Below are 25,079 nucleotides of genomic sequence, written 5' to 3'. Positions count from 1 at the left end.
GCGCTGTATTGCACGGTGGGCAGGATGGTAGGATGAGAATTGGTGAGCGCTGTATTGCACGGTGGGGAGGATGGTAGGATGAGAATTGGTGAGCGCTGTATTGCACGGTGGGGAGGATGGTAGGATGAGAATTGGTGAGCGCTGTATTGCACGGTGGGGAGGATGGTAGGATGAGAATTGGTGAGCGCTGTATTGCACGGTGGGGAGGATGGTAGGATGAGAATTGGTGAGCGCTGTATTGCACGGTGGGGAGGATGGTAGGATGAGAATTGGTGAGCGCTGTATTGCACGGTGGGGAGGATGGTAGGATGAGAATTGGTGAGCGCTATGTTGCACGGTGGGGAGGATGGTAGGATGAGAATTGGTGAGCGCTGTATTGCACGGTGGGGAGGATGGTAGGATGAGAATTGGTGAGCGCTGTATTGCACGGTGGGGAGGATGGTAGGATGAGAATTGGTGAGCGCTATGTTGCACGGTGGGGAGGATGGTAGGATGAGAATTGGTGAGCGCTGTATTGCACGGTGGGGAGGATGGTAGGATGAGAATTGGTGAGCGCTGTATTGCACGGTGGGGAGGATGGTAGGATGAGAATTGGTGAGCGCTGTATTGCACGGTGGGGAGGATGGTAGGATGAGAATTGGTGAGCGCTATGTTGCATGGTGGGGAGGATGGTAGGATGATAATTGGTGAGCGCTGTATTGCATGGTGGGGAGGACGGTAGGATGATAATTGATGAGCGCTGTACTGCATGAAGGGGTGGACGGTGGATTGATAGTTGGTGAGTGCTGTACTGCAGAAAGGCGAGGACAGTAAGCTGATTATTGGTGAGCACTGTATTGCACAGAGGGGGGACGGTAGGCTGATGAGGAGCGTGAAGTGCATTTTCCGAGCATTGAATGGATTTGCCCAACTGGGCTGTGACATCAGCCTCTCCCTCCCGAACTACCTCCCTCAACTTCCCCGATGCACTGCCGACTGACTTATGGGAGCGAACAAACTACTGGTGTAGAGAAACATAGAGGGAAATTTTCATTCTAAAGGTAGTCCAAAGTGGTGATTTTTGAAGAGGAGGTGTGAGATGGAAGAGAGCCTAGGCCAATGGACAATTCTGATAAGGACCATGATGAAGAATTACAATCTTCTGAGTTACTTCACTGCACTAGTGCAACAACGGTCCACATAAAAAGACCATTTTTTTTACAAAGCTATAAAAAGTTTATTTACACAACAAATACACAAAGTACAGTCAGTATTTACAAGACAGTGAATAAATTCAAATTAAAATATAATTATTACTGTTGTAAAACAGTCAATTCCCTAGGGAGCCCACCACTCCTGGCAATCCCCACTGTACCCATTGTGACCACATGCTCCCTCTCCAAGGACAGCCAGCCATGGATGTATCCTCAGAAGATGGGCAGGCAGAGCCCTCAACTTTCCGCCGCCTGGACCCGTGAATGGTCATCATAGCCAAGCCCAGGAGTAAGCCCACCAGTAGATCCTTCTTGCGACCCGCCCTCCTTCCATACTGGGTGCCTGTATATAACAAGCACGGGGCTGAAGTGCAACCAAAACCTGAACAGCAGCCCCTTCAGATACTCAAATAGGGGCTGCAACCTCTCACACTCCATATACACATGGTATATGGCTCCTGGCACTGACTCCTGGCCACAGAATGGACAGGTGGACAGGGTATCAGTGAACTTGATTGAAAACCTGTTGCATGGTACTGCTCTATGCAACACCTTGCACCCCAAGTCCCCAATGTACTGAGGAAGGACCCCTGCATAAAGAGATTTCTGCTGGGGACAACCTCCGCTGCCAGATCGTAAAACAGACTGCCAAGGTGAGTCTGGTCGGCAGATGAAGGCAAAGAACTGAAAGATGTGCAAGTGCAGCCCATACAAGAAATGCTTTAGAGCATCAGGGAATGGCACCGTGTGAGATGGCTTACATTGTGCGGGACCCTCTCCCGTGTTGTATCCCAGGGCCTGAGTCCAACGAGCTCTTCCAGCCCATCAGGTGGTGGTGCAGCCGCAACCTCTCCACTTCCCCAAGCCTGTCAACAACCTCCATGATAGGATGAGGACCAGTACCCCAGGCAGCTAGAACACTATCCCTCACTAGCACAGGAGCACCCTGTCTAGATGAGAGTAGACCCTGTACCCTCGACAGCTCTCAGTAAAAGCGAGGCGGTTCCCTCAAAGAGGTGTGACTGATGCTTTCCACTGGAAACCGTGAGCCTTCCTGCAGGCAGTGCCTCCGGCAGATAAAGTGCATCGCCAGCGCATGCCATCTTGGAAGGTGGTCTCTGCACAGTTATCTCTGCAGAGTCCTGGGACGGAGAGCTGTTAGCTAGGTGTGGACATGCACCAATTACTGACCACCCTCCGTGATCAGAAGACTCGAGACCACAGCAGAGACCCAATTCCTCCTGTTGCCACAGAAGAAGTCCGCCAGCCTCTTCTGGGTCCTGGGGTCAAAAGCAGTGGATGGGACTAAAGTAATTAGCCAGTACCATACCTTTACAATGAAAGCTACTTATCAATGGGTTTTACATGTACTAGTGGTCCAAGTTGTCCTATTCCCTTGTGCCTAGTCTTTGGCAATCAAATTACAAATGTAGGAATGGCTCCAGCAAAATTGAAAAGACACTTAATGACAAGTCACAGGCATATGACACATAAAAGTACCAATTATTTTAAACGGCTATTGGAATCTCAAAACAAACAGATTAAAACTTTTGAAAATAAAGTCAGTCAGTAAAAGGACTCGGAAGCAAGTTATTTAGTAGCTTTAAGACCAGTTCACTCGAAGTTCTGTTTTTTAAAAAAAGCTGAAAACCTGGACAAAGAGCATACCAATCTCTTGCTACATACTGAAATCCGTTGGCTTAGCAAAGGAAGAGTTCTTAACAGAGTGTTTGAACTGAAAGGTGAATTGCAGGAATACTTTAAAGAAAATAGTAGGCCAGATTTTGTTGAGTACTTTGAAGGTGAAGAATGGCTGTAGACACTAGCCTACTTAACAGAAAATTTTCATCATATGAACAAGTTGGAACAAGTTTCTGCAAGGCCCTGGAGAAGATGTTTTGACTTCAAGTAACAAGATTCTTAGATTTAAAAGGAAACTGAATCTTTGGGAAAAAGTCATGTTGCAAAAGGAAATCTTGAAATGTTTCCACTGCTGCTTGAACTTGAGAGTGAGGAAGAATATCAAAAAGTCTCAAGTCTTATTGAAAACCACCTGGAAGAATTGCAGAACAAAATTGAACTGTAATTTTCCTCCCTTTCAAAGCAAGTGTATGAAAGTGTATGACTGGGTGAGGGATCGTTTGTCTGAGTCTTCTGCTCAGCCTGAGAACTTGACTTTGAGAGAAGACGAAGAACTTTGTGAGGTAGTCTGATCATGCACTCAAGATGGGATTTACTGACCTGCTCCTGGACAGGTTCTGGATTTCTGTGAAAGAGGAGTATCCTGCCATTCATAGGAAAGCAATGAACATTTTGCTGCCATTTTCAACTTCTTACATATGTGAGCAAGCTTTTTCTTGTTTGACAAGTATCAGAGCAAGGATAGAAATAGTTTCATTTCAGTTGCAAGTAAAACCTGTGTGTGCTTATCTCAAGTTTGACCTAGAATTGAGAAATTTATTATGTTTGTCTTATGAGTTTTTAAGATTTGTGAAAGAGAAAGAAAGAGTAATTTCAAGAAAGGTAAAGTAAGCTTAACTATCTGTTATTGTTTGCTAAAAGTTCATTCTCTACTCAAAAGAGCATTGACAATTATTTTCGGATTATTATTATCTAAAACTTACTGATCACGCTAACATACCATGAGTTCTAGATATAATAATTTTCATGCAGGGGTTCCCTGAGACCTAAAAATTATTTCAAGGTTTCCTCCAGGGCAAAGAGGTTGAGAAAGGCTGCCATAGATGGTGTCTGACCTGCTGAGTTTCTCCAGCATTTTATGTGTGTTGCTTTGGATTTCCAGCATCTGCAGACTTGCTCAAGTTTGTTATTTTCTGTGATTATAGGCTGGGGATCAGACGTTTCAAATTGTTCCTTAGGTGTCTAGTTGTGCAATGATTGAGATTTAGTCAGGCTTGTTGGAGATGGTGAGAAGGTATGATTGGAAAAGAAGAAATTAAAGGCTCACTGCCATTGTTGAGATGGATCTGAGATCACACTGTCATGCAAGTGGACTCTGATCAGTGGGGAGTACTGCTAATGGTGATTCAGTTAATTGAGAGCGGCAGTGGGTTCTGATGGGATAAATGCTCAGGCTTTATATATATGTTTCAGAAGTACTTGACAGGAGACAACTGTAGGACAGTATGGTCTAAGTTCCTTTCAATACTCGAAAAGGAATATTGTTTCAGAGATTAAGTCAATTTGCACATGCTGGCAAGATCACTCATGACAGGAAGTACTCTTTAAGACTGAATTATGAAGGATGAACCAGAAATGGTCATTATTAGGGAAATAAGTAAATTTTCAATTGCATGTTGCTGCATTATCCAGTTGAATTTCCTGCCCATCTACTCAAGTGGATGCAAAAGACCCCACAGAATTTTCTCAAAGAACAATAGGGGATTTGCCTGTTAATTTTTGCCAGCTGGTTATTTATCTCATCTGCAATTTGTGAACTTTTCATTGTACAAATTGATGTCACATTTGTCTATAGATATTAATTAATTGTCTGTGAAGTACTGAGGAATATCTTGAGAATGTGGAATTATTGTTTAAATATGAATACTCTAAGAAGGTATTACTCTTAACACAAAATGCTGGAGGAACTCAGCAGGTCAGGTGGCCTCTATGGAGAGAAAGAAACAGTCAATGTTTCTGGCAGTGACTCTTCATCAGATCCTAATGAAGGATCTTGGACCGGAATGTCAACTCGTTATTCCCTCCGTAGGTGCTGCCTGACCTGCTGAGTTATTCCAATATTTCATGTGTATATTACTCTGGATTTCTAGCATCTGTAGAATCTCTTGTGTTTGTATTAATTGATGTTCCATTTTTTTTTTGGAGTAGTGGGGGCAGCCTTTGATTAATGGTATCGTGGATAAAGCTGTACCAATGTATTTACCATGCTCAAACTAAGTTCTTACTTATCAAATTTTGTGTGAGGATGGAAAGTGGATGAAAATATCCTTTACCAGAATCTTAGTGAACTGGAATCCTAAATTAATTTCTTCCTGTGTCTAGGAATGGTCCTTGTGCGTAGCGACAGTGGGCAGTTGATGCTGATTCCCCAGCAAGCTCTGCAGCAGATGCAGTCACAAGCTCAGTCTCAAGGGGCACTCACTTCACGATCTGCCACACCTACTAGTGCTCCTCCAGTTCAGATTTCAACTGTACAGGTAAGGTGAAGATACCTCAGAAACTGGATTTGCCTAGTTATTGTAATGCAGTCTTGCCTGCTTTGCTTTTGCCATTGCATTTTATTCACTCCTAATTAAATCTAATTTAAAGCTTTTTGTGCAATTTTGTCCAAATAATGGAAATCGGTCTGGATTTGAAAATTATTTTTATTGTCAAAAGCATATCTGGATGTGATTGGTATTAGTTTATTATTGTCACATGTTCTATGATGCAGTGAAAAGTTTGTTTACTTGTACAGATTAAATCATTACACAGTGCACTGAGCTAGACTATGGTAAAACAATAACAGTGCAGAATAAAGTGTAAAAGCTACCAAAACAAGTGTAGTGCATGTAAACAATAAAGTACAAGATCATAATGAGGTAAATTATGAGGCTAAGAGTCCATCTCATCTTACAAGAGGTCTGTTCCAGAGTCTGGTAACAGTTGGATAGAAACTGTCCTAGAGTCTGGTGGAACATATTTTCTGCACACATCTGTTAGTATCCGAGCAAAATGTAAGGTTCTTATAATCTTCAAAACGTTTTCCTACCTTTCATTATGGATTGAAAGCAGGAAAACTAATTAGAAGTACTATGCTACACTTTATTTATTACAAGCCAGCAATAGATGCCCTTTAGCAAATAAATTCAGTATTATGTAAGAGTTAATCCATAAACATATATTTTCAACTATGTGCTCTCAAAATAGTTTTAAACAATCATTAGATGGAAAATAGTTTCTGCACTCAACATTAATTGCAAGGAAATGGAATTTCCTCACAAAAGATCTTGGTGATAAAATCTTAAGATGTAATTATTGTATGAATTGGCTTCTTAATAGTGTTCCTAATTGATAATTGCTGCTTTTCTCCTCCTTTCCAATTTTCTATCCATACTTGTTGAGAGCATTACAAATAGAATATGGCAGTGCTGGTAGGCTGCAAAGTAGGATTTCCAGAAGATCAATTGGCATAAAATTAGTAATTTAAGCAACTACTTGCATACAGTCTTACAGATTATTTTTACAAGTTTTACAGCTTCAGGCACCTGAGGACAATTCTACACTTGGTTAGTGCCAGTGTGAAATTTGCATGTTGTTTAAATGACAGTGTGCTTTCATCTGGATGCTTTGGTTTCTTACCATATTTGAAAAATGTGTTAAGTGATTTGGGTTCAGTATGTTACCCTTTTGTGTAAACTAATGACAATATGAATCAGAATTAGTTAATGAGCATGTGTGAAACAGAATAGATTTAAAGTTTAAAGTAAATTTTTTATCTAAGTACATATGTCACCATTTATAACCCTGAGATTCATTTTTTCTTGCAGGCATTTTCAATAAATTCATAGTAGACTGATAACCATAATAGAATCAATGAAAGACCACACCAACTTGGGCATTCAACCAGGGTACAAAAGTCAAACTGTACAAATACAAAAAGAAAGAATTAATAATAGATATTATTTATTAGATAAATATTATCAGACATTTTGAGACCACGAGATGAAAAGTCCTTGGAAATGAATCCGTGGTTTGGGGGAATATTTCAATGACGGGGCAAGTGTTAGTAGCTGAGTGAAGTTATCCCCTTTGGTTCAAGAGCCTGATGTTTGAGGGATACTAACTGTTCCTAAATCTGTTGGTGTGAGTTCTGAGGCTCCTGTACCTTCTTCCTGATGGCAGCAGTGAGAAGAGAGCATGACCTCGGTGGTAGGGGTCCCTGATGACGGATGCTGTTTTCCTGTGACAACGCTTGGTGTAAACGTGTTCAGTGTTGGGGAGAGCTTTATCTGTGATGGACTAAGCTGTATCAACTATTTTTTGTAGGATTTGCCATTCAAAAGCATTGGTGTTTCCATACCAAGTTGTGATTCAGTAAGTCAGTATACTGTCCACCATACATTCATAGAAGTTTGTCAAATTTTTAGATGTCATGCTAAATCTTTGCAAATTTCTAAAGAAGTAGAGGCACTGCCGTGCTTTCTTCATAATTGTATTTGTGTGCTGGGCCCAGGACAGGACCTCCGAAATGATAACTCCGAAGCATTTAAAATTGCTGATGCTCACCACCTCTGATCCTCTGATGAGAACTGGCTCATGGACCTCCAGTTTCTTTCCCCTGAACTCCTGAAGATTGGGGAGTATAGAGAAGCATGGAGAGGGGAATGGGATAAATGGGATTGGCATGAACTCATGGATCAAATAGCATCCTTCTATGGTGTTGTAAGTACAGGAAACACAAGTCATCACAAAGAAGGCATGCAGTGCTTCAACGTAGAAAGGGCAATTCAGCATATCACCAAAATCTTTGACAAACTTCTATTGATCACAGTGGAGAGTATATGGTTGCATCATGGTCTGATACAGGAACATCATTGCCCAGGATGGGAAAGGTTACAGAAAATGGTGGATACAGCCCAGTCCATCACAGGCAATTACCACCGCACCATTGAGTACATTTACATGGAGCAGTGCCACAAGAAAGCATTCAATTATCATATACCTTCACCATCTCTCTTCTCTCTACAAACATTGGGCAGGAGGTACATAAACTTGGGTCCCACAGCACCAGGTTCAGGAGTAGTTAGTACCCTAAATCATCAGGTTCCCGAACTGGCATGGATAACTTCAATTACCACTACCCTGAACTGATTCTACAACCTCCAAACTCACTTCCAAGGACACTTTACAACTCATGTTCTTGGTAATTTTATTTGTACAATTCGTTTTCTTTTACAGTTTGGTTGTTTGTCCGTCTTTGTGTATGAATTTTTGTTAATTCTGTTGTATTTTTCCCTGTAAATGCCTGCAATAAAATGAATCTCAAGGTAATATATGGTAATATATACATACTTTGATAATAAGTTTACTTAGAACTTTGAGAAAAATCTGCAGAAAGTTTACTTAATAGAAAAATAGGAGTCATCATCTTAGCACATGATTCTAGCATAGTATTTTTATGGTAGGAAATACCAGGAAATTAAATTCGATGCCAGAATGGTAAATAATATTTTCAAAATGCAGAACATTTTAGAAAAAAATCATCTCAAGATTGTTTTTAAACATGAATTTTTATGTTCCTAATATCAACCTGATTGACATGGCACCTTTTCTGAATGATATGTTGCTGCTTGAACTGATCAGTGATTGAAATGTCATAATTAATTACAGAAAATCTTCAGCAGTGAGGCAGCAGCTGTTGGAAGAGAAAAAGATCTTCAATTTGAAACTAACTCTGCTTCCTTTTCCACAGAAGTTCTCAGTCCTGCTGAGCCTTTCCAGCTTTTTCTGTTTTTATTTTCCACATCTGCAGTCTTTTGATATTTGGTGAAAATTTAAGTTGCTAAAATGTGGAAAGTGCAAAGTACATGTACAAGGTTTCTTTTAACACTAAACCAAAACATGACAGTCTCAAGGTCTCTCTTTCATATTGGTTTTCCAATTTAATCACTGTTGTAAAAATAGGGCTCCGTTATCTTCACAGATTCTCTGGGAAAAAAAACTTTCTTTGTTCCAGTGGCATCTCTTTCCCCAGTGTCTTTTTATTTGTTTGGATAATTCCATGTCAAATTTTCTTCTGGGCCCTGCAGCATCATTACAAATTCAAGCTATTATCTTGACATTATCAGCAGTACCTAGTGTATTTGATAATTTCCCCAAGTGAACTGCATATTGACAACGTGAATGTCAAGAAGAAAGACTGCAATTTGTAGGATGCCAACTCTGTGGGTTTAGCACTATAATGGAACTGAGTAAAAATGATTAATTTAATGGAAAGTTATTTTGTAAAGGGATTAGTTGTATTTTAAACACACAGACTGGGTTAATCATTTGTTGTTTTCTGGGCTTTCTTATGTAATAACTAGTTTAGAATAATAATAATAAACACAAGAGGTTCTGCAGATGCTGAAAATCCAGAGTAACACATACAAAATGCTGGAGGAACTTAGCAGGTCGGGCAACATCCATGGAAAGGAATTAACAGTTGACTCTTAGGCTGAGCTCCTTCATCAGGACTTTATTCTTAACCAATTTTACATGCCAGAGAAAGCTCTATCATTATGAAAAAAAGTTTTTAATAACTTGAAAAGCAACCTTGCGATCATCTGGAACAATTTTAGCACAATCTAAGTGTACTGGATAGTTCTGTATATTAATTCTATTGTAGCTATATCTACTATAGTTAGATTCAAGTGTTACTACTGGTATTCCGTGTAATAAGTTTCACTTGAGGCTAATTCTAATATGATGTAATCTAAACTTGGTCTTTTTCAGGACTGTAGCTTTTATAACATTTCAATTTACTCATATAAACCTAAACTATGTGTCTTTATTTAGTCTTTAATCTTGGTAGTGTGATAAGTTGTGTTTCATCTAGACTTCTTAATGAAACCCTTCACAAGGATATATCAGAATTCATGGTCAGTAATGTGTAAGTGTTCATGGTTAGTTTTATAGCCCACAATTATATTGCTATACTCTTAAATATAAAAAGGTACAAAAGGCAAGTGATCCCTCTGTCTGGAATTATTTGAAAATGATGTTACTGTATCATGAATGGACTAATTGAGCATTACAGACATAATTGATAAACATCTTATCTTCAAGTCTTTATTTCTTTTAAAATTTGGTTTTCAAAATTCATGGTATTGGATACCCATCTAAATATTCCCATACAGTTACCACACTTCAACAGTTGGATCAGTTGAAGTGTTTTTTTTAAAGCTGATACATCTGACCATGTAGATCTGAACCAAAATGTAGAAGCTGTCTTGAGTTCTGACTTTAGAGCCGAATGTGTTAAGTGGCTCACCACTGAGTACTTGTTCAGTTTTGTACTTTGTACTTATCATTAATAGTTCATTGGTTCAGAAAAATGATTCTTTTTAAAAATAAATATTAGTAATTGAATATTTTTTAAGACTATACAACTTGGCAAAATAATTTTTGGTGAAGTTTCATTTTTGGCAAGTGCTCTTTTCTTTAAATATTCCCACTCATCTCAGAAGAAAATATGAAAAACTATAGGGACCAGAGAAAAAGGAGCAATGCTAGGTCATTTGTTGTTGAAGCTGTCATTCAGAAACGTGCTACTTGTGTTATTTTCCTGATTTGTATCAATATTCACTATGTGAATAGGGGTTACCTATCCAAGGTCAGATTGACATCTTATGGAAGTTGTTACTGGCAATGGGGGCGGGGCGGGGGGGGGGAAGTAAAGACCATTCTATAGGAAATAGTTCTCTCTTGATAGAACAATTTCAATTTTGCTTGTTAATACACCTGAACTTTAGTCCTGCTACAAATACATCCACATACATCCACTCATTTTGTGCATCCAACTTTGTCAACTTTAAATGCTAATTTTTCCTCATTCCTTATGTTTAAATTAAACCAGTAGAACCATTTCAGCCTATTGCAAATTTCTCTAATCCAACTTCTTAATCACTTGATATTAATAAGATGTCCATAGATGAATCCAATGTGAGGTTGTAATACTCAATTAGCAGCTCAGGTGTCATGAATTCAAATTCTACCACTTAGACATAAAATACCTTCCAATAGCTCCCTGAAAGTCACTACACAGGTAGTTGATAGGGTGGTTAAGTCACTACACAGGTTGGTAGGGTGGTTAAGGTGGCTTGCTTGCCTTTATTCGTCGAAGCACTAAATTCAAAGATCAGGAAATTATTTTGCAGTTTTGTAAAACCCTATTTCGGCCACATCTGGAGTATTTCATACAGTTCTCGTCACCCCATTATAGAAGGATATTGGGGCTTTGGAGAGGGTGCTGAGGAAGTTTACCTAATCCAGCATATTGCCTGGATTGGAGTGCATATGTTATAATGAGAGGTTGGACAAACTTGGTTTGTTTTCTTTTGAGCAGTGGAGATCTGATAAAAGTTTATAATATTGAGAGGCATAGACAGACAGGCAGTATTTTACCAGGAATTGTATCTCATACCAGAAGTATTTAAGGTGAGAGTGGGAATTTCAAAGGAGCTGTGAGGGGCAAGCTCTTTACACAGAGTGGTGAGTGTCTAGAATGTGCTGCCTGGGGTGGTGTTAGAGACAGAAGCATTAGAGACTTTTTAAAGAGACATTTAGATAGGCACACAAATGTGAGGAAAATAGAAGGATATGAGCATTATGTCAACAGAGAGGTTAGTTTAGTTGGCCATTTGATTACTGATTTAATTGGTTTGGCACAGCATTGTGGGCTGAAGGGCCTGTTCCTGTGCTGTACTGTTTTATGTTCTAATATTATTTTAGGATAGCATCCAATTAAAATATAGCCATCAGTGGTTATGATAACCTAACCAACTCATTAATGCCCTTCAGGAGAGATGACCTACCACCTATTTTTCCAGATTTGTTCACTCTCCGAGGTGCTGAAAGCTGACATTAAATAGTTCCAAGTTATTGTTTGTGCATTACTCTGAAGACCTTTTTCTTTAAACAATGGATGTTTATTTGCTAATCTGAGTATTTCAATGTTGATTATTAAAGTATTACTTTTAAAATCATTCCAGTTTTTATAACAATCAGAATCTCTATAAATGACTGGCCTCTTTTTTTCCCCCTCTTGCTTTCCGTTATCATTTCTAGGCACCAGGAACACAAATAATTGCACGGCAAGTAACACCTACAATCATCAAACCAGTTTCTCAAACACAGACTGCAGTACAAGTGACGACAGCACTTCAGCGACCTCCAACTGTACAGGTATTGTTCTGAATCAGATTAATCAATTTAAACAATAAATTCAATTTCAGTTGAGGGGGAAAGAAACAGGCAGCAATAGCCTACCACTGGCTGTAGGAAAGAAGAAACAAAGTGGTAAAACAAGAACCAAATTAAAACTACATTTTCTACTGAAATTGCATTGCACACTATGTTTGGGCAATCATCCATAGTTTCAATTCCATCATCCAGGACCAGCTTGTAGTTTGACACTGGTTTGCAAAATAAATTGATACAGATAGGAAAGCCACCACTACATCTCATTTTTCTCTCAGGTTATACAAGGATACCGTGTAGGTGGATGAGTTAAGATCCAGATCTACATGGTCTTGGTGAATGATGAAGTAAACTGGAGGTGCTGAATAGCCTACTTCCTGTTTTTAATTTACTGTCCCAGAACTTGACAGTATTATTTTACTTAAATGAAAATACTAATCTTTAAGAATTAGAGTCAATTTATTAAATTATCCCATGTAAGTTTTAATACAAATTCATCAAATAATATACTTTCATTTTCCATGTATTATCTCTTCCTCTGATCAGCTGTACTGCTGAGTTTTAAGGTTGTGGTTTTGAGCCCTGTTTCAGCAATGCATGCATAATGTAGATTGCCACTACAACACAGTTCTAAGAGAATATAGGCTATCATGTATGCTCTTGGTGGGGGCCTTCTCCCTTTTGGGATCGGCAGGAAGAATTTATGGTATCTTTTAAGAAAGAGGTTTCTAGCATTATCCATCCATCATCCAGATGTTTTAGTAATGAATCATCTTCCTGTCAGTGAGGCCTTGTTACCTGCAAATCAGATGTCACATATCACTGAATTACAAAAAAAAATGATCAATTTAAATTTTCTTACAGTCTCAGATTGTAATAAGTGGAGCAACATCTGCAGCCTCTATAGGGACAGCAACAACAGTTCAACCAGGAACACCACAGAGAACTGTGCAGACATTGACAGCAGCCACAGGTGCTCCAACGTCACAGATACTGCAACCCACTGCGTCAGCGGTAAGAACCAATTATATGTAACCCATGAAGTAGCTGCTTAGTAACAATATGGTGCTCAAAACTCTTACTTGTGAGGCTAGAACTTTTTGAATGTAAAAAATTAAATTTTCATAAAATTTCAGTTGAAAGCTAAATTAAGCATAATACTCAGTAGTTCATATAAAGAAAAAGATATAGGGGCAAAATTAAGAAATTCTCAGTTTAATAGTACACTTCCAAAGGTATTTTCAATCCAATTAATCTTTATCTCTCAACAGCAATGGAATGAAACAAACATATCCATTGTAGCCTTTGATAGCTGTGCAAAAGTAATAGTTTACTGTAAGATTTTAAAAATAACAATTCTTGAAGGTTGTGCAGCCAGGATTGGTTTGATAATAGATAGTCAATGGATAATATTCAAAAACAGTATATATTACAGTGTGTGTTTGGTCATGTGCTTCATTTAATTGGTAAAATGGTGAATTAACATAAATATTCATTTATTTGTGCCCAGCAAAATGAGTAAAGGGAACTCCACCATTGCTTACAAAGAAAACTGGCATAGCATTAGATCCAAAAAGTAGGCATATAAAATTTTTAGAATAAGTAGCAAACCTGAACATTGGGAGCAATATGGATTTCAACAAAAAAAACGAAAAGATTAAGAGGAGGGAGTTGGAGTCTGAGAACAAGCTCACAGGGAACATACAAAGACAATGGTGAAAATTTTCAATAGATACATGAGAAGAGTTGTACAAAGTAGATCCCAGAGGACACAAAGTAGGTTTCAAAGATCCTCCCAGGTATATTGGGATATAAAAGCGTAAAGAGAGGGAGGAATTATAGGAAGTTATTATTAATAAAAATCCTAGAGTAGTAAAGAAAGTGGCTTTAGAAATAGTGGATGCTTTGGTGGTCAAGGATGTAATGCTAAAGCATAATAAGGCATTGGTCAGGCTGAATTTAGAGTACTGAGAGTGTTTCGGACCCCATCTCTCAAAAGAGTACATGTTTGCATTGGAGCGGGTCCCGAGAGTATTCATGGGAATTATCCTGGGTATGAAAGGGTGAACATAGTTTTGATTCCCCCCCCCCCCGCCTTTCTGAGCCTGTACTCAGTGCAGTTTAGAGGAATGTCATTCAAATCTATTGAACATTGAAAGGTGTAGATAGAGTGGAAAGGATCTTTCTAGTAATGGGACAATCAGGATCCAGAGGGCACAGCCTTAGAATAAAAGAACACCCCTTTAGAACAGAGATGAGAAGGAATTTCTTAAGCCAGAGGGTGATGACTTGGTGGAATTCAGTGGCGCAGACTACTTTAGAAGCCAACTCATTGGGTATAATTAAAGTGGAAGTTGATAAATTCTTGATCAGTAAGGGTGTAAAAGGTTACAAGGAGAAGGCAGAAGGATGGGGTTGAGTGGGAAAATAAATTAGCCATGATTGAAAGGTGAAGCAGACTTACTGCTGCTGTAGCCCATTCACTTAGTGGATCTCCAGGTTATGCATTTTGAGATGCTCTTCTGAACACCACTGTTGTAATGCATAGTTATTTGAATGATTTGCTGCCTTGTCAGCTTGAAGCAGTCTGGCCATTCTCCTCTACCCTCTCTCATTAACAAGGTGTTTTTACCCACAGAACCGCTGCTCACTGGACAATTTTTTGTTTTTCACACCATTCTCTGTAACCTTTAGAGAGCCTTGTGTTTGAAAATCCCCATATGGCACCAACAATCATTCCATGGTCAATTTCATCACATTTCTTCCTCATTTTGATGTTTGGTCTGACTAGCAAATGAACCTCTTGATCACATCTACATCCCTTTATGCATTGAGTTGCCACCACATGATTGGCTGATTAGATATTTGGATTAATGTGCAGGTGTACCTGATAAAGTGAACACTGAGTGTCTATTGTAGAAAATACAATAATAGAACACTTGGAAAGCTATAAAGTGACTGGACAAAACTAGTCTTGGTTCATAAAATGCAAATCATGCTGCACATGTCTATAGGAAGTAATTATCAGTATATGGCGTCCATAAAAAGTATTCACACCCCCTTAGAAGTTTTCAAGTTTTACAACATTGAATCACACTGGATTTAATCTGGCTTTTTAACAATGATCAACAGAAAAGAATCTTTGTGTCAAAGAGAAAACAGATTTCTATAAATTGGCTTAAATTTATTACAAATATTTAAAAAAATAATTGATTACATAATTACTCACCCCATTCAAGTCAGTATTTAGTAGATGCACTTTTGACAGCACGTTCAGTCTTGAGTCTAAGTGGATAGGTGTCTGTTAGCTTTGCACATCTTGACACTTCAATTTTTTCCCCATTCTTCCTTACAAAACTGCTAAAGTTCTGTCAGATTGCATGGGGATTGTGAATGAACAACCCTTTTCCAGACACAAATTCTCAACTGGTTTGAGGTCTGGACTCTGACTTGGACACTCCAGGACATTAACTTTGCTGGAAAACAAATCTTCTCCCAAGTCACAGTTCTCTTGCAGATTGCATCAGGTTTTCCTCCAGGATTTCCCTGTATTTTGCTGCATTTATTTTACCCTCTACCTTCACAAGTCTTCCAAGGCCTGCTGCAGTGAAGCATCCCCACCGCATGGTGCAGCCACCTCCATGCTTCAGGGTGGAGATGGTGTGTTTTTGATGATGTGTGGTGTTTGGCTGACACCAAACATAGCATTTACTCTAATGGCCAAAAAGCTCAATTTTGGTTTCATCAGACCATAGAACCTTCTTCCAGTTGACTTCTGAGTCTCTCACATGCCTTCTGGCAAACTCTAGCTGAGATTTCATGTGAGTTTTTTTCAGCAATGCTTTCTCTTTGCCATTCTCACAAAAAAAACTGTGACTGGTGAAGCACCCAGGCAACAGTTGTATGCGTACTTTCTCCCATTTCAGCCACTGAAGGTTGTAACTCCTCCAGAGTTGTCATAGGTACCTCCCTCACTAGTCCCCTTCTTGTACGGGCACTCAATTTTTTGAGGATGGTCTGCTCTAGGTAAATTTACAGCTATGCCATATTCTTTCCATTTCTTGATGATTGACTTATCTGTACTCCAGTGGATATTCAATGACTTGGAAATTTTCTTTTATCCATCTCCGGACTTGTGCTTGCACACCAACTCACCAGCAGTTGGACCTTCCAGATACAGGTGTATTTTTACTACAATCAGTTGAAACACCTTGACTGCACATAGTTGATCTCCATTTAACTAATTATGTGACTTCTAAGCGAACTGGTTGCACCAGTGATGATTTGGTGTGTCATATTAAAGGGGGTGAATACTAATACAGTCAATTATTTTGTGTTTTATATTTTTAATTAATGTTGATCACTTTGTAGAGATCTGCTTTCACTTTGACACAAAAGAGTCTTTTTCTATTGATCAGTGTCAAAAAAGGCAAAGTAATTGAACTGTGATTCAATGTTGTAAGACAGTAAAACATGAAAACTTCTAAAGGGTGTGAATACTTTTTATAGACACTGTATATTGTTGGATAAAGCAGTGTATATTAAAGGATTGAAGGTGGATATGCAATGGCAGGCATTTAAAGGTTGCATGGATGAACTACAACAATTGTTCATCCCAGTTTGGCAAAAGAATAAATCAAGGAAGGTAGTGCACCCGTGGCTGACAAGAGAAATTAGGGATAGTATCAATTCCAAAGAAGTAGCATACAAATTAGCCAGAGAAAGTGGCTCACCTGAGGACTGGGAGAAATTCAGAGTTCAGCAGAGGAGGACAAAGGGCTTAATTAGGAAGGGGAAAAAAGATTATGAGAGAAAACTGGCAGAGAACATAAAAACGGACTGTAAAAGCTTTTATAGATATGTAAAAAGGAAAAGACTGATAAAGACAAATGTAGGTCCCCTGCAAACAGAAACAGGTGAATTGATTATGGGGAGCAAGGACATGGCAGACCAATTGAATAATTACTTTGGTTCTGTCTTCACTAAGGAGGACATAAATAATCTTCCAGAAATAGTAAGGGACAGAGGGTCCAGTGAGATGGAGGAACTGAGCGAAATACATGTTAGTAGGGAAGTGGTGTTAGGTAAATTGAAGGGATTGAAGGCAGATAAATCCCCAGGGCCAGATGGTCTGCATCCCAGAGTGCTTAAGGAAGTAGCCCAAGAAATAGTGGATGCATTAGTGATAATTTTTCAAAACTCGTTAGATTCTGGACTAGTTCCTGAGGATTGGAGGGTGGCTAATGTAACTCCACTTTTTAAAAAAGGAGGGAGAGAGAAACCGGGGAATTATAGGCCGGTTAGCCTAACGTTGGTGGTGGGGAAACTGCTGGAGTCAGTTATCAAGGATGTGATAACAGCACATTTGGAAAGCGGTGAAATGATCGGACAAAGTCAGCATGGATTTGTGAAAGGAAAATCATGTCTGACGAATCTCATAGAATTTTTTGAGGATGTAACTAGTAGAGTGGATAGGGGAGAACCAGTGGATGTGGTATATTTGGATTTTCAAAAGGCTTTTGACAAGGTCCCACACAGGAGATTAGTGTGCAAACTTAAAGCACACGGTATTGGGGGTAAGGTATTGGTGTGGGTGGAGAATTGGTTAGCAGACAGGAAGCAAAGAGTGGGAATAAACGGGACCTTTTCAGAATGGCAGGCGGTGACTAGTGGGGTACCGCAAGGCTCAGTGCTGGGACTCCAGTTGTTTACAATATATATTAATGACTTGGATGAGGGAATTAAATGCAGCATCTCCAAGTTTGCGGATGACACGAAGCTGGGTGGCAGTGTTAGCAGTGAGGAGGATGCTAAGAGGATGCAGGGTGACTTGAATAGGTTGGGTGAGTGGGCAAACTCATGGCAGATGCAATTTAATGTGGATAAATGTGAAGTTATCCACTTTGGTGGCAAAAATAGGAAAACAGATTATTATCTGAATGGTGGCCGATTAGGAAAAGGGGAGGTGCAACGAGACCTGGGTGTCATTATACACCAGTCATTGAAAGTGGGCATGCAGGTACAGCAGGCGGTGAAAAAGGCGAACGGTATGCTGGCATTTATAGCGAGAGGATTCGAGTACAGTAGCAGGGAGGTACTACTGCAGTTGTACAAGGCCTTGGTGAGACCACACCTGGAGTATTGTGTGCAGTTTTGGTCCCCTAATCTGAGGAAAGACATCTTTGCCATAGAGGGAGTACAAAGAAGGTTCACCAGATTGATTCCTGGGATGGCAGGTCTTTCATATGAAGAAAGACTGGATGAACTGGGCTTGTACTCGTTGGAATTTAGAAGATTGAGGGGGGATCTGATTGAAACATATAAGATCCTAAAGGGATTGGACAGGCTAGATGCGGGAAGATTGTTCCCGATGTTGGGGAGGTCCAGAACGAGGGGTCACAGTTTGAGGATAGAGGGGAAGCCTTTTAGGACCGAGATTAGGAAAAACTTCTTCACACAGAGAGTGGTGAATCTGTGGAATTCTCTGCCACAGCAAACTGTTGAGGCCAGTTCATTAGCTATGTTTAAAAGGAAGTTAGATATGGCCCTTGTGGCTACAGGGGTCAGGGGGTATGGAGGGAAGGCTGGGTTCTGAGTTGGATGATCAGCCATGATCATAATAAATGGCGGTGCAGGCTCGAAGGGCCGAATGGCCTACTCCTGCACCTATTTTCTATGTTTCTATATTACTTTTGGACTTTCAGAAGGTTTTTGATAAGGTTACACAACAGAAGCTAGGAGTAATATCCTGGCATGAATTGCGGATATGATGGGGTCTTTACGGGTCTTTTAAGAGATTCCTGGATAGGTACATGGGGCTTAGAAAAATAGAGGGCTATGGGTAACCCTAGGTAAATTCTAAAGTAAATACATGTTCAGCACAGCATTGTGGGCTGAAGGGCCTGTATTGTGCTGTAGGTTTCTATGTTTTCTATGCTTCTAAATTGAAAATTCGTTGACTGACAGGAAACGAAGAGCAGAATAAATGGTCTTGATTTCTGGATGGCAGGAAATAACTAGTAGGGTGTGCTGTGGACCAATGCTAATGCCTCAGATAGATATTCACAAGATGTAATGTGGATTGCAGTTAACTGGGCCATTGATTAAGCAGGGCAGCCACTTATTTGGGCCAACTCACAAAGAACAAAAACTGATCAAGAAAAGTAGCCAGGATTACCTTTGTTTATTTAGGACACATTCCTACTTAATTGGAACAGAAGACTTTTGCTGAACAGTTTCTAACTGGCATCAGTCGCGTGCACTTGCTTAGGGCAAATAGTTTTTAAATAGCATCAGTTGTGTGTGTTTGTGTTCAAAAAGCAGTGATTTTTGTCACGGATAGTTGGCAAGAAATAAGTGGTAAGACAACTCAGAACTGTTTTGCTCGCTGCAGTTTCAAGCATACAGGCTTGAAGATGCCAGAAATGGCCGGGAGTAAAATTGAAACAATTTCACTACTTCAAGTTAGGATTTCAAGGTATTGACAATCATTGTGCATGTAACAGTGAAAATCAAGATTTGGAAGATGCAGTCATCGAAAGCATTATATGAAGGCTGTCCACTATCTGCACTAGGGGTCTGCACTGATTTTGTTTGTTTACAGTCAATCAAAAGAACACCCCAGCGTACATTGCATGAATTCCCCTGACAGTAACTATTAGGAACTGATGCACAGTTTTATAGTATTGTAATAATATTGGCAATGTTCTAATTTGTTCTGAATTTAATTTAAATACATAATTTGTTACTTAGTTTATTTTTTTATATACCTTGTTAACTACTTCCTTGAAACTTTGGCTAATTGGAACAGCTGCTTAATAGAGGCAAAATGTACTGGTCCCACTATGTCCCAATTAACCAGGATGATATACTTAAATGTAGCACACCGGTTTGCAAATGCATGTCAGGTTGTGTGGTTCTGGAGACAAAAACAGACTGTTGGAGTGGAAAAAGGGAAGGTGCAATGAGATCTTCAGTGTCCTTGAACACCAATCTCTGAAAGAGCGGGTAGATGAAATATTAGCAAGAGGAGTTTAGTTTAAGAGCAAGGATATCTTGCTACATCTGTACAGTGCTTTCATGAGGCCTTTCCTGGTTTTATGTGTGTTTTTTATGGTATCTGAGGAAGGATGCTCTTGCCTTAGAGAGTCAAAGAGATGCTGTATACAGCTTGAAAAACTCGTTATTGGGCACAACGCATTCACGCTGGTAAAGTTACGTATCTGAGCTAGTTCCATTGGCCCATCACGACTCTGCCCTCTAAGATGTGCGGGTGCTTGGACATGCAGTAACTGAAGCGCTCCTGTGCATATTGCCTTTGTAATAATATCATTTTGAAATTATTATAATAAAATTTTGAAATCATACAAACATAATTTTGAAGTCTATGCTAATATAATTGTGAAATACCCTGTAATTAATTGTGTTAATAAACATAATCCATAAATTTTCTAAATAATAAACACACCACAACCTTTGAAACATTTTAGAGCTTCAACATGTTTATATCATCAGTGTTTCAAGTTACAACACTTACAAATTGTGACAATAAACACAGAATGGAAGTTGGTAACTCATTGTTTAAAAACCTCTAACGCCATCTAGTCAAGCTTTTCATGCTGGCTGTGCAGTCATATGAATTTAATCAAATGCAAATCCTGATATAGACTAGAAATAGAACATTCGGATGATCTAATGAGGATTAAGACCCAACTTTCATCTGGATGTGAAATTAATCTGCACAGTTTTTATAGATAATGGATTTGTAATGAAGACAGATGAGAAAAGGTTCATGAAATGTGAAAGATTTTCCTTGTTCTGTATTTCATTATACTCTTCAATTAATAAATAAGATCAAAAGTATCTGATCTTTCAATTTTCATTCTAAATATTCATAATATGCATACTACAAAATGAAACATTTAAAATACTACTCAGCTTTTAGGCCGTGTAAAATTTCCTGCTCAAAGCAATGATTAGTCTGTGCAGCTGAAAAAGAGGGAACGTTGCTCATGTCCCTTTAAACCTTTCCTATCAAGATACCAGTCCAACTGTTTTTGGAATGGTGTAATTGTACCAACTTCTACCACTTCCTCTGGCAACTCCTTCCTCTGTGTGGAAAACACTATCTTCTGTGTGGAAAAATTGTCTCTCAGGTTCATATTAAATCTCATCTTAAACCTTTGCCCTCTTGTTTTGAATCCCTTTACTTTGGGGAGAGTGGGGGGAAGATGACCATTCACTTTATCCTTACTCCTCATAATTTTATAAACCTCTGTTGGGTAACCTGTCAGCCCCCTATGCAACAGGGATAAACTCCGAACCTCCTCTTGTAACTCAAACCCTCAGTCCTGGTAACATCCTTGTAAATCTACTTGTGTATCCTTTCCGGTTTAATGATGTTAAGGTCACTGAAGATACAGCTAGGTTTACTGGACTGATTACAGGGATGAGGAGGAATGAATTATAAAAAGATAAGAAGAGTAATAGTTTGCAGAAGGGAACATCAATAACCTTTACCCCTATTTACAACTCATTAAAGACAGCTGCGAATCCTCTGCAAGCTAGGGATTCAAGTAGCCCATATTTTACCATACATTATTTTGTGTTCCTGTAGTAGGTTAACTTTCATTTCAACTTTAGCTTTTCAACTTTCATTTCCCATCAAAAAATACTGACTGCTGTTGTTTGGATGAAAAACTAAGACCCCATTTGCTCCCCCTGCTGGATACAAGATTCCTTGTTATTACTTTGGAGAGCTGAGATAATTATTCCATTTTCCTATGCATTGTAAAATACTCAACTAAGTCAGTAAAGTTTATCAGAATAATAACTCCATTACTGTTTATGGGAACTTGATGCTTGTATTTGCCTGGGTAACAAATACATACCCTTAAACTGCTAAAATATCTAGGATATCCCTATATCATAAAAGACTCTATGTAATAGCAAGTACTCAGTTTTCTTTCTAAAGTTGACTGAATATATAAAATGTTGGACTGTCAAATTCCTGAGTGACACATTAATGACCAAAGTTTGGACTATTTTTAAAGAAATGCCCATGTTGATAAGAAAGTTTGTAAAACCCTTGCATTCTTCAGGTGTGATTGGAAATTTAAGAGATACTACAGAGGTGGACCATGTGACTATTATGAAAGGTATAATAGCATTTTTATTTACTGATTGTATTAAAATATTCTGTTACTATCTACTCGCAATTCCTTTCATCACTAGTTTTAGACAAATTGAATAATCTTCAAGTTTACAAGAGAATTATGTTACATATCTGTAAATTCTATGCTTTAATTGTAGAGTTGTATAGTTAAGGCTACTCTTTCATGATTAATGTAGGTCAGTGTGTCAGCCAAGTACTTTAAGCAGTGGAAACCTAAAACTGATTTATGGCTGATGAGTTGAAGAAATGTAGCCATCTGCTGGCAGGGATTCAAACTGCATGATTAAAAAAAAATAAATTCCAAATTTGTATCAACTTCAATTATGTACTAGTTAGTCAATTATAAACGCAGTCCACTTTGTAGAAAAGTTGTTTAATTTTAGTGGTGGTAGTTAGATAGGGAATAGAATTATGCAAGCCAAACACTTTGAACATTAACATCTGTAATGGCTGCATAAAGAATGCATACAAATTCAGAGGCATTTTAACATTAGAAGTCTTCCTTCATAATCTCATTCTGCTGATGCTGACAAGCCACACATACATTTGATTTAAGAAGTTCTATGAATAACTTGCTATCAGTAGCAGTTTACTTTATTGCATTGTGTTGCCCTTGGGTTGAAATATACAATTATTTCTGATGCAACCTGGTACTCTTTATTTCCTCCATTCTCCACGGTGGGACATTAAACAGATTACTTATGAGAGTCGCCTACTCTACAATGATTTGTTTCCTAGCTCCAACTTAAAATGTAGTCTGATGATTCTGGAGGTATAAGAAATAGGCTGGTGAAATGAGGTCAAAAGCTTTAAGTCTTTGCTGTTAAGTAACAGTAGTTTTAGGATCAATTTTTTTTACTTCAGTTAAGAAAACATTTTTCTCATATTTGTAATTTTAATTTATTGGAAATTTGATTCTTATTGTGATTTCTGGATTGGTTGCCATTTAAAAATGGGAAATTGATTTTTTTTTCAATTACGAAAAAGCAAAAAAAGTTAAGTAGATACTACAATTTAGCCAAGTAGGTTACCTCACATTTGCCTAGATTAAACTGTATCTGCCATTTTTCAGCCCACATAACCAAAATATTGATACTCTCTCTGCAGTCTAAGGTACTCTTAGACTGCACAGAGTTAAGTGCACTAAGATCTGGAAGTTCACATCCTAGATGACCTCACCTAGTCCCTCCCTGAATAAGAAGGCACAGTGGTGCCTCCTCTTCCTAAGAAAATTGAGGCAAGCAAGGCTCCCACCCCCCCATCTTAACTGCATTTTACAGGAGCACCATTGAGAGCATCCTGATCTCCATCTGGTATGGGAGCAGTCAAGCATCGGACCAGAAGTCTCAACAAAGGAATGTGAGAACAGCTGGGAGCATCATGAGGGTCTCCCTACCAGCTATCAGGGACATTATCAGGAGGGCTGCATACCAGGGCCCTTAGATTTATTAAGGATCCCACCAATCCATCCAGTATCCTCTTTGATTTCCTACCATCAGGTGGGAGATTATGATGCATAAAGACAACAGTCAGGATGAGAAACAGTTTCTTCCCCCTGGCCATTAAGCTTCTGAACTCCCAGCTGCATCATATTTGAAGTATCACTGGTTAATCTACTTTGTACATTACATTATTTAATATTAATGCACTTTAGTTTGTTATTTATGTGTGATTCATCTATAGCTTTTATCTTTACCTTCATAAGTTATCGTGTGTTATATGCTTTACACCCTGGTTTGGAGAAACGTTCCATTTCTATATACATTATATATTCCTATGCATGGGTTCCACCATCATCCTCTGTCCCCTGTTTCCTCAGCAAATGAATCACTGTTCTTCCATGTTAAATGGCTTTTGAAAGTACCATTGGTCTCAGAATGTACTACTTTCTCCATCATTATTGACCAAGGTTGCTCAATCTTTGTCTTTCTTGGTTATTGCATGACTGTTACGTCTTCCAATCCTGTCATGGTTGCATGCATGACCATAGGAGATGTGAATGCTTGTCTCTATTTGTCTATTGTCCTGCCTGTTGATCTAAATGCTCAGTCCACTTTAGCCAACTCCTTACAAATTACTCTGTAATTCCCCTTAAGTTTACGTAATCGTTTCAGATTCAAGCCTTTCAGTCTTAAGCTGAGTACTAAGTTCTTTCATGATATGATCATTTATTAAACCTGTTTCATTACACATTACCAGATCCAAGTAACCAATATTTCGTGGTCTATTCTTTTTCATGGTTACCGTTTCCAATTTATTTAATGAAGATTAAAGTAATCCATAATTAATGCACCATTTTTTCCTGATATGTGGTTTTCTACCCAACCTCTTTTATTTATCTTGCTATTTTCACTTCCTCCAAATGAATATGATATTTTCTGAACCTTGATCATCTTTCAAAACTGTACTTGTTTCACTCATTTTATAGAACTTCCCCACTTTCCTTCCTGCCTGTCTTCAAATATCCCTGAATATTGAGTTTGTATTTTTGATCTCCTTGTAACCATGTTTCTGTATCACTAATAGATCACTCCCCACTTATCTCTATTTGTGTGTTCATTGATTTTGTTTTGGATACCAGATACAATTAGATATAGAACTCTTAATTTACAAATGTAGTTTTATTACCATCTTGTCTTTAATTGCATCTCTGCAAAGCAAGTAATCCAGGTCCTGCCTATGTGTAACGTGTCCAGCTGTTCAGGTTCCATCTTCCCTAGAACCACTCACTGTATCTTGCAAATCGAAATCCCACTCTCCTACATCAACCTTGTGGTCACTTCATTTCT

At 38.7% G+C, this 25,079-nt stretch overlaps 1 protein-coding gene across 1 annotated transcript in view; it reads left to right on the top strand.

The window, feature by feature from the left end:
• The window catches only part of LOC134342725 (transcription initiation factor TFIID subunit 4-like), a 108,059-nt gene that overhangs the window by 53,160 nt on the left and 29,820 nt on the right, over positions 1 to 25,079 (top strand). The window contains exons 2-4 of the mRNA XM_063041201.1: positions 5,217 to 5,371; positions 11,985 to 12,101; positions 12,981 to 13,130. Of these exons, the coding sequence (XP_062897271.1) occupies positions 5,217 to 5,371; positions 11,985 to 12,101; positions 12,981 to 13,130 (422 nt within the window). The remainder of the gene's footprint in view (positions 1 to 5,216; positions 5,372 to 11,984; positions 12,102 to 12,980; positions 13,131 to 25,079) is intronic.

Source organism: Mobula hypostoma, chromosome 2, assembly GCF_963921235.1.
Source record: "Mobula hypostoma chromosome 2, sMobHyp1.1, whole genome shotgun sequence".
Classification (NCBI taxonomy): Eukaryota; Metazoa; Chordata; class Chondrichthyes; order Myliobatiformes; family Myliobatidae; genus Mobula; species Mobula hypostoma.
The sequence above is the reverse complement of the archived record's forward strand: the minus strand, read 5'-3'. Positions and strand labels throughout refer to the sequence as shown.